The 13,518-nt window shown below is 37.4% G+C and overlaps 1 protein-coding gene across 2 annotated transcripts; it reads left to right on the top strand.

Moving 5' to 3' along the window:
• The first annotated feature begins 4,025 nt into the window (after positions 1-4,025).
• Positions 4,026-13,001, top strand: LOC140889261 (mediator of RNA polymerase II transcription subunit 33A-like). Of its 2 annotated transcripts, XM_073296973.1 has the most exons (12): positions 4,026-4,473; positions 4,592-4,702; positions 5,063-5,410; positions 5,525-5,841; positions 5,915-6,006; positions 6,516-6,876; positions 8,146-8,356; positions 8,983-9,097; positions 9,345-9,506; positions 9,864-10,521; positions 11,173-11,379; positions 11,764-13,001. In XM_073296973.1, exons 1-12 carry the CDS (start codon positions 4,196-4,198, stop codon positions 12,885-12,887), a joined length of 3,984 nt encoding a protein of 1,327 aa, XP_073153074.1. In that variant the 5' UTR covers positions 4,026-4,195; the 3' UTR covers positions 12,888-13,001. The 2 variants fall into 2 exon arrangements, with proteins under 2 accessions (XP_073153074.1, XP_073153075.1); XM_073296974.1 differs by lacking the exons at positions 4,026-4,473; positions 4,592-4,702 and having other exon boundaries at positions 5,274-5,410; positions 5,491-5,841.
• The last annotated feature ends 517 nt before the right edge of the window (positions 13,002-13,518 follow it).

Below are 13,518 nucleotides of genomic sequence, written 5' to 3'. Positions count from 1 at the left end.
ATAATTACTAAAACGTCTGAATCATGCAATACTTAAAATAATTCAAAACAATTTAATCAACAGTGCATACACTAAAAAGTTGCGTGAAAATAATACTTAAATCTCAACACTGGAATAAAATCTTCAAATAAAATAGTGTTTAAAATATTCATGCATAGAACACTAGCACGATGCAGACTACGGTCACGGGGCCACTGCAGCTCCGCTCATACGTCCTCACCACCGGTAGGGGTAATCTGCTCCTCTACGTACTCACCTGCACCATATCAGTGTAGTGAGCCTAGAGACCCAACATGCATACTAACAAGGGTTTAAAATAATTTAATACACTTTCATACATAATACTTAACCTATAAATGCATGAGCATGCCTCCAAAAATAATAACATAAATGTTGCTTAAAGAAATCACTGAATTATACGTAACATACATAATATCATACATACTTGAGTTGTTGAGCACTTATTTTCTTAACATCGAATGGTCCTATCCGTAAGTGTGACCCATACTTATAGTGCGACTGATCAGTCTAAGAAACCATCGTACGAGGCTGGTGGCGAACCATCCATACATAAATGGCAGAAACTGCCCATACATAAATGGCCACACTACTTCAATTTCCACCTAAAATATTTTATTTGCTCAACCATAGAACTTCAATCATAGCATAAAAATTGATTTCATGAATGCATGTACTTAAATAAATTGTGTGTGTCCTTCATATATATTTAATTTAATTTCTTACTAACATATAAATATTAAAAATAACTCCAATGCATAAAAATAATTAAATATATACTCAGGACACATGCAAATTTCTCATGGATTGTACTGGACTGCTGGCCCTAACACTCAAACCCATTTACTTAAATCTGGCCCATTAACACTGAGACTGGCCCATTAACATACTTAAGCCCAATAAAATAATTCTAAGCCCAATAAAATAATTTAAAGCCCATAAATCATCATAGGCCCAATAACAACTTAGACTGGCCCAATGGGCCCAAAAACCCAAAGACTGGCCCAATAACTTTTATGGGCCCAAAAGCCCATAAAATTAATGGACTAACTTAATTAAAATTTTAAAAGCCCAAATAAAATTATTTGGACTCCCAAATAATTTTATTTCTAATTAATTGGCCCAAAAACCAATTAATTCATAAAATACTTTAAAAAAATAAAAAGACTCGAGCCCGGCCCACAAGACCCGGACCCGGACCAATTTAACCCGACCCCCTAACCTACTGACCCGACCCGAGCCCCACAGACCCGGCCCAGACCCTTCCTAGACCCTAGACCCGAAACCCAAACCCTTCCCTTACCCTGCGCAGCCTCGGCCGTGAGCAGCAGCCACTCCATGGCTGCTGCCGGCCTGCTCCGGCCGCCCCTGGCCGGAGCTCTGCCGCCCAGACGTAGCCCACGTCTGGGCGGTCCTAACCCGACCCTAGCCCTGACCCCATGCAGCCCCCATCCATTGAGCCGACCACCCTTTCTCTGAACCCTAAACTGCGCACCCTAGGAGCCGAATGCACACCAGCAGCTTTTCTGGGCTCGTTTGGCTCGAACCACTCGAGCCATTCGAGTTCAGACCATTCTCTAACAACCTAGGGACCCTTACCTACAGCCTAGATACAACCATGGCCAAGAAACGTGAGTATGACAATCAAAACACACCACAAGTCACAAAAATTCATGAAAACCGAGGCTTTTTCTGCAAATTCTTTAAAGTTTTGATTCATACACCATGCGCACACCATAATAACTGAGATGGTACGAAAAATATAGAAAGAACCATGCCTTTCACCGAAGAACGAAGAGAAACGAGCGTAAGACGACTTCCGCGATGACGGGACGACGAGCAAACTTGAAGCTTCGAAGAAAAATGGCTATGGAGTCTTGGAGATGTCTTGAATCGATGAAGAAGATGATGGAGGAGGGTGAGATGTCGGCTGGTGTGATAGAGATTGGCGTGGGGTTGGGTAGGGTAGAATTAGGTTTTTAAATTAGTCTAGGTTTTTAATTTAATTAAAATAGGTTTTAGAATAATTAAAAGTTTTAAATACTCTAAATAAAAGTTAAAAAAATTCTAATAACTTAAATTAAAACATAAAAATCTCGAAATTACAAATTAAGGGAATTTTAAAAATAATTAAAAGTCATTAAATGGCTAAATTTGGATAAAAATGGACTCCTAAAATTATATAAAATTAAATACTAAAAATTTTAAGGAAATAAATCTCAAAATAATATTTTTGGGCTCAAATAAGACTCATAAAATAATTTGGATAGAAAGTTGTCATCTCGTCCGTCCACGGTCCCGTCTACGCGATCAAATAATTAAAATGCCATAAATCATAAAAATCACTAATTATGGGTTAAGTGCTTGAAAATAAATTAAATCATGCACAAATAATTCACATAATTATTTAACCCATAAATCACAAATTTAAATTATTTAAATATCCTAATTATGCATGCGGATTTACGTATTTAAAATACCGGGTGTTACACTTCTTTATTGAGATCTAATGTCCCTGCTGCAATTCTCATAGCTGACATCCAATCATCTATAAGATCTTCTTTGTTTTTGAAGTCCAAAACATCAAGGTTTAACATAACCCCATAAGGATTTATCGGGTCTAAAACAGTTTTTCCATAAGGAGTTTGATGTAGTGGTATTTTACTCCTTCTTGATCTGGTTCCTGCTGGATGTGAATTTTCTCCCACATGGAACTCACTATGTGGTTCTTTTGTTTTTACCACATATTTTGGGGGATTTCTCATCGGTTGTTCACCCTCAGGGGAATTCATTTTTAGATCTACAACTTTGAGATTCTCAAAAGAATCCGCAAGATTTTGTAGATCCTCGAGATTTAATCTTTCTAAAGTAGTCATCAGATAGTGTTTTTATCTGATACTGCTTTTATAAGATTAATCATCATTTCATCATTAGTTAAAGGTTTTTGAACCATTTTGGTTTTACCTTTCTGATGTAACAAAGGTTCGGTACCAAACGAGAGTGGTAACCTTCCTCCTGTATTTTTTTTTCTAGAACCAGAAGTATGTTCTAGGTTTAGGATTTTATTTTAAAGATCCTTTAGAGTTCCAAGAATTTCTTCTTGTTTCTTAAGGATTTCTTCAATTTGTCGAGGTATTTCATACAACTGATTGCTGTAATATTGTACCGTCTTTTGAATTTCTCTAAGATCTCCGGAGAGTTTAGAGGAATCTGGGGTAATCTCTAAAAATTTAGAGTTAGAAATCATTTTTTTTTATCTCTTCAAATTTGAGAGCATTAGTCGCAACCTGTTGTAAGTAATCTATTGTGAATAGATTAACTTGTTTATAGGATTTCGTATGAATAAAATCCTCTTGATTCAAACCTTCGTTTGAAGTCATCTTTTTGTAAAATCTTCTACTCAACAAAAAAAAAACATGAATTAACGAATAATATTATGTCTGAATAATTAACCTAAATCTTTGATACCATTTTTCCGCATAATTCTTTATACTGCAAATGAGCACAAAATCTCCAGATTCAAACATTAAACCTTTACAAGTTAAGCATAGAACCTATAGATTTCAAGCATAGATTAGCATAAATCCAGCACAAGAATTAAATATTAAAATATTTAAGTTTGGTGGTCCTAGGGAGTTATAGTAAAGAATCTTTTGCCTAGGGAGTTCTAATAAAGTTAGGAAGAGTATTAGAGATTTTAGGACAATATTTTTTTTTTGATATTATTGTTATGGCAAAATAAAGGAATAATTATTCTAAAAAATTGAAGGAATAATTTTATTAAATAAATAATGAAGTCTTTATGCGAATATTGTTTTTATTAAATAGTTGAGTAATTCAATATTTACTCTTGCTCAATATAAATAAAATCACATAATTTATAAAAATATTTTCTCGATAAAAATTTGATTTCATTATTAAATATTTTTTTATGAAAATTTAATTTAATATATTCAAGTTCAACATTATTAATATATTAAAAAAATGATTTTCGATGAAAGGAAAAATTATAGGTGAAGCTCCGGATACACAGGCGTGCTCGTCAACACTTCAAAATTAATGCCCGCTGCACTCGCTCCGCTGGCGCCGTGTGCTCGAATTTCTCCTGCGGCCCCCAAATTCCATGAACCTAATCGCCGGTCAATATCTCCGGGGAGGATTGTAATTGTGAGTTGATATGGCGGGGACGCCGCCGCCGCAGCGGACATGGGACGCTATACTGGAGTTGACGAAAGCGGCGCAGGAAAGGGGCACTGACCCCCTGATTTGGGTCATGCAGCTGTCTTCAAGCCTCAACGCCGCCGGCGTGTCCATGCCCTCAGTTGAAGTGGCGGAGTTACTTGTTTCTCACATTTGCTGGTCAAACAACGTCCCTATAGCATGGAAATTCCTTGAGAAGGCGTTGACGATTCGTGTAATTCCTCCCATGTTCGTTATCGCTCTTCTCTTCACGAGGTTTGCTTTCATTTTGTTAACCATGTCGGTCATTTCGTGTGAAATCATCATTTCGTACTGCTTGGAATTTTACATGTTTGTCATATGCAACATTTTTACTTGCACGTTGTTATTGCAGGATAATTCCGAGGCGAAGGAAGCATCCAGTGGCATATAGACTCTATATGGAGCTTGTTAAGAGATATGTGTTTTCCCTGCCATCTCTAATTAATGGTCCCAACTATCAAAAGTATGCATCTTTTGATTCAGATATGAAGATTATTTTTGTCTTGCTATATGTGATGTAAATTATGCACTAGCTCACTCTTTAGCTAGCGATGGGCTGTTCAATGATCTTTATCTTCATGGTAATAGGTAAATCTTGTGAAGATGCCAAACGTGAGTGGAGTAGTTGCCATTTATTTGGCGTAGAATGATTATAGACAAACTGGTCGGATTGTTCATAGTTCAGCGATCTTATTAAATAAAAAGTAAAATTTCAGTGTGGAAACCAAACAGAAAAAATTCTGTCTTGCAATTTTGCTCCATACTATACAACAGTATTGATCCTTCTTTGTAATCATTGATGAGATGAAGTATCCAATTGCAGGGTCATGGAATCGATAAACAATGTCCTCCAATTTTATCAGGTGTTCGGAGTTCAATCCTCCGAACCAGGGCTTCTTATTGTGGAATTTATATTTGGAATTGTATGGGGATTACTCGATGTATCACTTGATGATGAAGGTTTGATAGAACTCACTCCTGAAAAGAAATCTAGGTGGCCGACCAGGAATCAAGACATGGAGATAGATTATGCTGATAATTTTGACGGAAAGAAAGGGGAACGTCAGGCAGCAATGAGCAAAATTAATACTGTTTTTGCTGTGGATCTACTTGGTGATTTTTTCCAGAACAAAGTAACTTCTGGAATCCTTTATTTGGCTCGCCGAAACATGTAATATTCTTGTTTCCTTTCGATTTCTCTATAAATTATTATATAGAAATGTGAGTTGGATTTTTGATGGTTGCATACAGCACTGAAGCATGCATTCGTCCCATTTGCTTTTAGGCCAATGCACTGGGAATGCTTTATGCACAATTTGAGACTGCTCACTGCAAATTCATCATCTCTGAGAAATTCAAAAGTTATTTCTCCAGAGGAACTCTCACGGTTAACATCTGATAAACATCATGTTTTGCCATGTAAATGCAAAACGAACTCACAGAAACAATACCACACTCTTACAGCCAGGTCACCCCCATCATCTGCTGGTCAAAGCCGTGGTACTGTTCTATCAGAACTTTGGCTTCCCATAGATCTTTATTTGGAAGATGCAATAAGTGGAATGCAAGTGACGACCATTGCTGCTGTTGAAACGCTTACAGGTATATCTTTTGAAACATGGTTGGACAGCTATTTAATGTACTTTAGATCTGCTGATCTAGATTGGTATTTCAGGTTTAGTTAAGGCACTCCAGGCTCTAAATCAAACCACTTGGCAGGATTCATTTCTTGGCTTGTGGATCGCAGCTTTACGACTTGTTGAGAGGGTAAGAAATTGTTGAAAATGATGAAACAATATAACTTGACCCCACTGTAATCTGTAGTTTAGTCTGTCTGTATTCTTTTTGCTCTCGTGTTAAGTATAACTCTGTTTGATGACACATATGCATTCTCCTTGCAATTTGTTTGGTCAACTGAGTTCCAGCTTCCTGCTATGCTGTCCTTTGTAAATATAATTCGCAAGAAAAATGAAATGTTAACTTCTGTACCTTTAATGTATGCAAAACCTTAATAACTAATACGGTTTAGCCTTGGGTGAGGACTCAGTAGTTGTGTTGGTCCATGTAAAATTGTTTTGATTTGAAATTTTTGGGCCACAGTATAAATATTATAATTGGTCTTCTCTGTCTGCCAACATCTTCCATTAGTTTTTAGGAAGGTAGCTCTTAATAAAGATTGTATTACATGATCGAAATTCATTTTGATTTGGTTATGTATGGATGCTTTGCATCAAATCTACACTGGAAATTGACATATTTTCTTTCTATTTGACCAGGAGACGAATTTAAGTGAAGGCCCTATTCCCCGTCTTGACACTTGTTTATGCGTGCTACTGTCTGTTGTCATACTAGTAATTGTCCATATTATTGAAGAAGAAGAGATCACATTAATCCGTGAAGCTGAACGAAGCAGCATTAATCAAAGACAGGATATCCTCTCCACGGGCAAGCGTCGTCAGGACTTAGTTTCCAGCTTACAGCGGTTGAATGATTTTGAAGGCTTGTTGACTCCTCCACCACTTGTCAGTTCGTTGGCCAATCAAGCTGCTATAAAAGCAATGATGTTTGTTTCAGGCCTAACAGTTGGCAATGGACACATTGATGGCATGAGCCTGAATGACTTCCCCATAAATATGTGTGAGTTTTTTTATACATGTACTTTCCATGAGAGGGATTCGGAGATCTTGACTGTATTTACAAAGATATTTTTGGAATTTATTAGTCTTCTGTTATCTGTCAAATGAGAGTATAAATTGCAAGCAAATCAGTGTGATGTGATTCCTTTATACCGTCCAAGCCTCTTGTTTTCAGTGAATTCTGCCTCAGTTATTCCTATGCATGCAATTTACTTAATATAGGTGAAAAAACATATTAGGCTAAGCTCGAATCTTGGCAAAGACATAGGAAGTAAAAAGTTTTAGACTTACTAGAGTAATCATATAACATATGAAATTTAAGAATTAAATGTGGTAAGACAATGTTTTAGATAGAAAATGACGAGTTACTTGTATGTTAGAGTCTTAAGTATCTAGGAGACTAGGATCGGTTTTTTTGAAACAACTGAGGGGTTGATAGAGATGTTTTACATTGATTCAAAAGGGTTGAAGTAAGATATGTCACACATCGGTTGGATAGTGTTTCTAGGAATTCCTTACACAGACAAGGACAATCCTTCCTTTTGAGCTAACTTTTGGAATTGAGTTAGGTCCAAGTTCATTTCTCAACATAGTATTAGAGCCCAGGCGGTATGTGTTGGACTGCCCATAGTTGTGTCACCCGTTAATATCTCCACGCTCTAGATGCCTATTTCTGGGCGTGTGGGGGTGTGTGTTGAAATATGTCCCATATCGGTTAGATAGAGTTCCTGGAAGATCCCTACCTCCCCCTTGAGCTAGCTTTTGGGGTGAGTTATGTCCAAGTCCATTGCTTAATAACAAGAATACTTGGTTAACAACAATAAAATAGGATAAAATTCATTTAAATACAAATGATTATATGGTAGGAGATATAACAGAATGGCGAAAGATAATTCACACAGCAGACCCCACTTAATGGTATAAAAGCTTCTTGTTGTAAAGTGAAAAATGGTTGTAACTTCTCTGTCTCACTCCTTGCTTTTTCCTTGATTTCTGCGCTTTTCATGTCTTGGGCTGTATTTGCATTTATGGTATTTGTTTGTTTCCTTTTGGTTTGTCCATATCTACATGTATTTCAAGTTACTTTGTTTGTGGGACTTAACTTTTTCCTTTCATATTTTCATGGTGAGAAATGGCTTAGATAGGGAGAGGTAGGGATGGGTCTATTTGTGATGGTTTGATGATGATATACTACCTCTGTGTTTCCTTGTTCTTAATATCCATTCTTGTGGCCATTTGGTTTGCTTCTAATTGCTCAGACAATTTGCAGCCGGGGACCTTCGGCATCTGATTGTTGAGGCTTGCATAGCTAGAAATGTTTTGGATACATCAGCTTACCTGTGGCCTGGATACATAAAGGGACATTGCGACCAAATTCCACGCAGTATTTCCGGACAAGTTCCTTGTTGGTCAGCATTGATGAGAGGATCACCTTTAACTCCTACAATTGTCAATGCACTGGCATCAACTCCTGCCACTAGGTAGATAAAATTTTTAAGTTGGAAGTTAATATCGTCATTAACTAACTTGTGGAAATTTGATATATATTCAAATGGAGGACCTCAATATCTAGCTTTTCTGAAATATTTGTAGTGTTATTGGTGCACACTTCTTGACCGTGTTTGTGATCAAAATCAAAATTTATGAAATGGCAATGCTTTTCTTTTCTTGGCTTTTCTTTTTTCTTTTGTTTTTGGCGGGGGTGGGGGGTTTGTGTGGGCCGGTGGACAACAGTAATCTAGCTGATATTATCATTTCATGATATCCCATAACAAACTTATGGATTGGTATCAATTTATCCCAGGATGTTACCACCCATCCACAGTTAGTGGATTTTCTAATCATATCCTTCATTGTTATATCACAGTAAAACAGTGCTGGGTTATCAGTTCCCTATTTTGAATATCATCTGCTGTAAGGAAGCTGAGTTGCTATAATTCAATCTGTTTACTTAGCCAGTTGTCAATTCAAATAAGGCAGCCGAAATTGAGCTTAGTTCTTATAAATCAACCGAGGCCACCAGATCCTTCTTATTTTCAATATATATTCGTATATATCCCTGGCGGTATTAATTAAAACTGATTTGAGGTTATGCAATTGATGGAAGCTTAGTAGAGATTGAGAGATTGTACGAGATAGCTATCAGCGGTACTGATGACGAGAAGATTTCTGCCACTACAATATTTTGTGGGGCTTCTCTAAGTCGAGGTTGGAATATTCAGGTAATTGTTTATAAATATCGTGTAACTTGTAATGTTAGTTCGAGACTCTTGATTTAGTTCACTGATACTTAAGCCCAAAGCAGTGTAGCCGCTTCTCTTTTTGGGTTGTTCCATTATCCATTTCCCATTATATAGTCCTTAAATGGAGGATCATGCGATTTTGGGACAAGATATCCCTATGAGCCCGTCTTTTGTAGCTCTCTGCACTTCGTTACTCATTCAGTGACGTCTTTTCTCGTGCTGACAGGAACATACTGCTCTTTTCATTGTAAGATTGCTTGCACCTGCAGTTCCCACAAATTTTTCTGGAAACGAGAGTTATTTGTTAGGTTATGCACCAGTTCTGAATGTTCTCCTTGGCGGGATATCATCTGTTGATTGTATGCAGATTTTTTCCTTGCACGGTTTGGTAGGTCCAACTTCATTTCTTTGCTCTTCTTCTGTACTTTGGTAGAGTTGTATCATGTATGGAAAATCAACTAGTTTAAACCCACGACCTGATAGATTAGCGTATTCTTGTAGTATGCCGATCATTTCATATTTTGCTTTTAACCATGTAATTTAACCTTTGTCGATATCTATAAATGAAGCATGGGTTTGTGCAGGAACTAAAAATAACTTTATTTTTAGATTAAAAAATGACCCAGAGATTATTATTGAAATGGGTGGGAGTAAGATAACTAAGATGAATAGGTTTTATGGAAACGTTGTTAACTCAGAATGTTGTCACATGCACTCTTGCAACAACTATTCAACTATCTTACAGGTTCCCCAACTTGCTGCTGTCTTGATGCCAATCTGTGAGGTCTTTGGTTCATCACCCAATATGTCATGGACTCTTAGTACTGGAGAAGAAATCTCTTCTCATACTGTGTTTTCAAATGCATTCAATCTGTTGTTGCGATTGTGGAGATTTGATCGGCCGCCACTGGACCATGTAATGGGAGATGTCCGCTCAGTTGGATCCCAATTGACACCGGAATACCTGTTGCTGGTTCGCAATTCCCAGTTAGAAGTGTACGAGAATCAACTAAAGAATAAAAAAACAGCAAGTAGGCTGTCCAGACTGGCGCATCCGTCTTCCACTGATCCCATATTTATGGATTCTTTTCCAAAACTAAAGCGTTGGTACCGACAACACCAAGAGTGCATTTCATCTATTCTTTCTGCTCTGGTGCCTGGAAATCCTGTTCATCAGATTGTTGAGGCTCTCATATACATGATGTTCAAAAAAATAAATAGAGGTGGTCAACCGCTGACTCCTACCTCTGGAAGCAGCAGCTCGTCTGCATCTGGAACTGATGATTCATTTCTGTGTCTTAAATTACCTGCTTGGGATATTCTTGAAGCAGTTCCCTTTGTTCTTGATGCTGCCCTTGCTGCTTGTGCCCATGGGAAACTAACACCACGTGAACTGACCACTGGTTGGCCAATATCTTATAGACCTGTCACATTTCATAAATCTTGTACTTCCTCGAAGATGCATGCTATGCTGTTTTTGTAAATATGCTGTAGTCTTAACTGATTAATTAGCATGTTTTGCTTTTGAAGCCAAAATAGATTTTCTTTGATACCTAACATAATGCATGCAAGATTCCCCTAGCTTTCGTCTCTCAGTGTCAGTGTCGGCCCAGCAGAGTGCTTTCGCCGTTGGTGCTGTAGTCTTCATGTCAAACTTGAGTCACATGTTTTCCTACCTGGATAAATAAAAGGCTGCTTTTAGAAAATGAATTACCATTTGTACCCTGCGTAATTGATATGACTGACAGGCTCTTGTTAATTCCACGGCCATAAAAGTTTTTTAGATAATTACATAAAATAAATTGAATTTTATTTTCAGTGGCAAAAATATTTGCAGAAGTTCGGGAGAAATTATTTTAGAAATCCATTTAAAAACCTGCATTTATGATTTTCATGACTACTGAATATCTTTACTTTGAAATGTCTCTCATCATTTTATGCACATCTTACTTTTAATATCTGTTGATTCTTTTTTGTAAAAAAAAAATCCAAATTATATGAATTGTTTATTTTTTTTTATTTAATCAGACATTACTTTCATGTTTCCACCTCAGGGCTCAAAGATCTTGCTGACTTTCTTCCTGCTTCATTGGGGACGATAGTAAGTTACTTTTCTGCAGAAGTGACCCGGGGCCTTTGGAAGCCTGCTCTCATGAATGGAATGGACTGGCCAAGCCCTGCTGCAAATTTATCCAACATTGAGGAACAGATAAACAAAATTTTAGCTTCTACTGGGGTTAATGTCCCATGTCTTGCTTTAGGTGCACACCTTTGCTATTTGCAAATCAAGTTGCCTAACAACTACTTGTTGCCTTTGCCTTATGCTGCTGGCAGAGTTTTCTGAATTTGGATTTTACAGCATGATGTCTTTTGACTTTAAATTAAAATTATATTAGAAAAATTAAGTTTTGAATGCTATCTGTTATTAAGGTGAAAGGTTTGAGATTAATATTTTTATTGTTCCGAGTTATTTTTTTATTTGAATTACAAAGTGGGTTTTCCAGTTTTACCTTGTATTACGAATCCTGCTTCAGAAACAGAGATTCCTAGACACTTCATGGATCTAGGATTTGTCTTTTTTTCATTGAAAGGAGAAAAAAGTACCTAGTTCGCAACTATTATACTGATTAGTGTCTTACTTGCAGTGGGAACCTCTCCTGTGACTATACCGCTTCCGCTGGCTGCCCTTGTGAGCCTCACAATAACCTATAAACTCGACAAACCTTCTCGGCGTTTTCTGAATTTGGTAGGCCCAGCCTTGAGTAACCTTGGCATCTGTTGCCCCTGGCCTTGTATGTCAATAATAGCTGCTTTGTGGACTCAAAAGGTTAAGCGCTGGAGTGACTTTCTTGTCTTCTGTGCGGCACAGACGGTCTTCCACCACAATAGTGATGCCGTTGTCCAACTCCTGAAAGTATGCTTTACAGCAGTACTTGGGTTAAATTCTTCTTCAGTAGCAAGCAATGGTGGCGTTGGTGCTCTTCTTGGTCATGGCTTTGGTTCCCACTTTGCCGGTGGATTATCTGCAGTCGCTCCTGGAGTGCTTTATTTACGAGTTCATCAATCAGTGAGAAATGTCATGTTTATTACAGAAGAAATTCTCTCTCTTCTGATGCTCACGGTGAAAGATATTCTGAATAACTGTTTACCCAAAGAAAAAATAGAAGAACTCAAGAAAACCAAGTACAGCTCTAAGTATGGCCTGGTTTCTCTTGCATCTTCAATGACCCAAGTGAAGACTGCAGCATCACTGGCAGCTTCTCTGGTTTGGATTACCGGCGGTCTGAATTTGGTTCAAATTTTGATCAAAGAAACTCTACCCTCATGGCTAATATCCTCGATTCATGGGTCAGAATCGAGCAGTGAGAAATCAGGGGGTATGGTTGCTATGATGGTTGGTTACGCTCTTGCATATTTCACCGTATATACAGGTATATTTGCATGGGGAGTGGACCTGACATCACCCGCATCCAAGAGACGACCTAAGGTTCTCGAGAAGCACCTGGAATTCCTGGCAAGTGCCTTGGATGGAAAAATTTCACTCGGCTGCAACAAAGCTACTTATAGAGCATACGTCACCGGATACATAAGTTTGATGGTTAGCTGCACCCCTGCTTGGATGCTGGAAGTCGATGTCGAAGTCGTTAAGAGAGTTAGCAGGGGATTAAAACAATGGAATGAGGAAGACTTGGCGCTGTCCCTTCTAGGAATTAGTGGGATTGGCGCTATGGGTGCTGCTGCTGAGATGATCATAGAAACAGGATTTTGAATTATGTTCCTCTGTTCGAATTGTGCTATCTTTAGTGTTTTTTATACTTGTGTGGATCGGATACAGCATCTCCAATGAACTTCATAAATAATAGAGTTAACCCCATCTCCTAGACTCCTACCGACCGGTTAACCTGACGCTAAAACTGGTTAAATGGTTTGATTTATTATTTATATCATGAAATGTCATGCGTGTGTTTCGATAAAATAATAGAAAGAATTTTTTTTGGGGAAAAAATTAAATAAAAGTGATTAATTTTTCCAGTTCCTTTCCAAAAAATAATAATAATAATTTCAAGTTGAAATGGAAATGGTAAGACAGAAAAATAAGTAGTAAAATAAGTTTGATTTCCTTTGCTATGATTCATTCACATAAAATAGAACTCTATTATAAAACTGAACCTCATGGAATATATTGTAAACATAAGCAGCCTTGTTTTGTAATTAATATAGGGACAGACGTTGCAACCCATTGTCACGTTTTGATTTATGCATCTAACAGTGATCATTATTCTATTATAGCAATTTATTTATCAATAATTGTACTATTTGCAGTAAATGATAATCGAACTCAAAATTTTGGCTAGAATATCAATTGGTAGATAAAACGTTTTATCATTTTCAAAATTTAC

The sequence above is a fragment of the Henckelia pumila genome, chromosome 3 (assembly GCF_033568475.1).
Source record: "Henckelia pumila isolate YLH828 chromosome 3, ASM3356847v2, whole genome shotgun sequence".
NCBI lineage: Eukaryota > Viridiplantae > Streptophyta > Magnoliopsida > Lamiales > Gesneriaceae > Henckelia > Henckelia pumila.
This window is presented reverse-complemented; position numbering and strand designations above follow the sequence as displayed.

What these genes read in the sequence shown, in the direction of transcription:
- LOC140889261 (XM_073296973.1), top strand. Translation starts at nt 4,196, where the DNA reads ATGGCGGGGACGCCGCCGCCGCAGCGGACATGGGACGCTATACTGGAG. An exon ending in GCATCAACTCCTGCCACTAG is followed by an intron (nt 8,357 to 8,982) that starts GTAGATAAAATT and finishes AATTGATGGAAG; the next exon opens with CTTAGTAGAGATTGAGAGAT. An exon ending in TTTTTTCCTTGCACGGTTTG is followed by an intron (nt 9,507 to 9,863) that starts GTAGGTCCAACT and finishes ACTATCTTACAG; the next exon opens with GTTCCCCAACTTGCTGCTGT.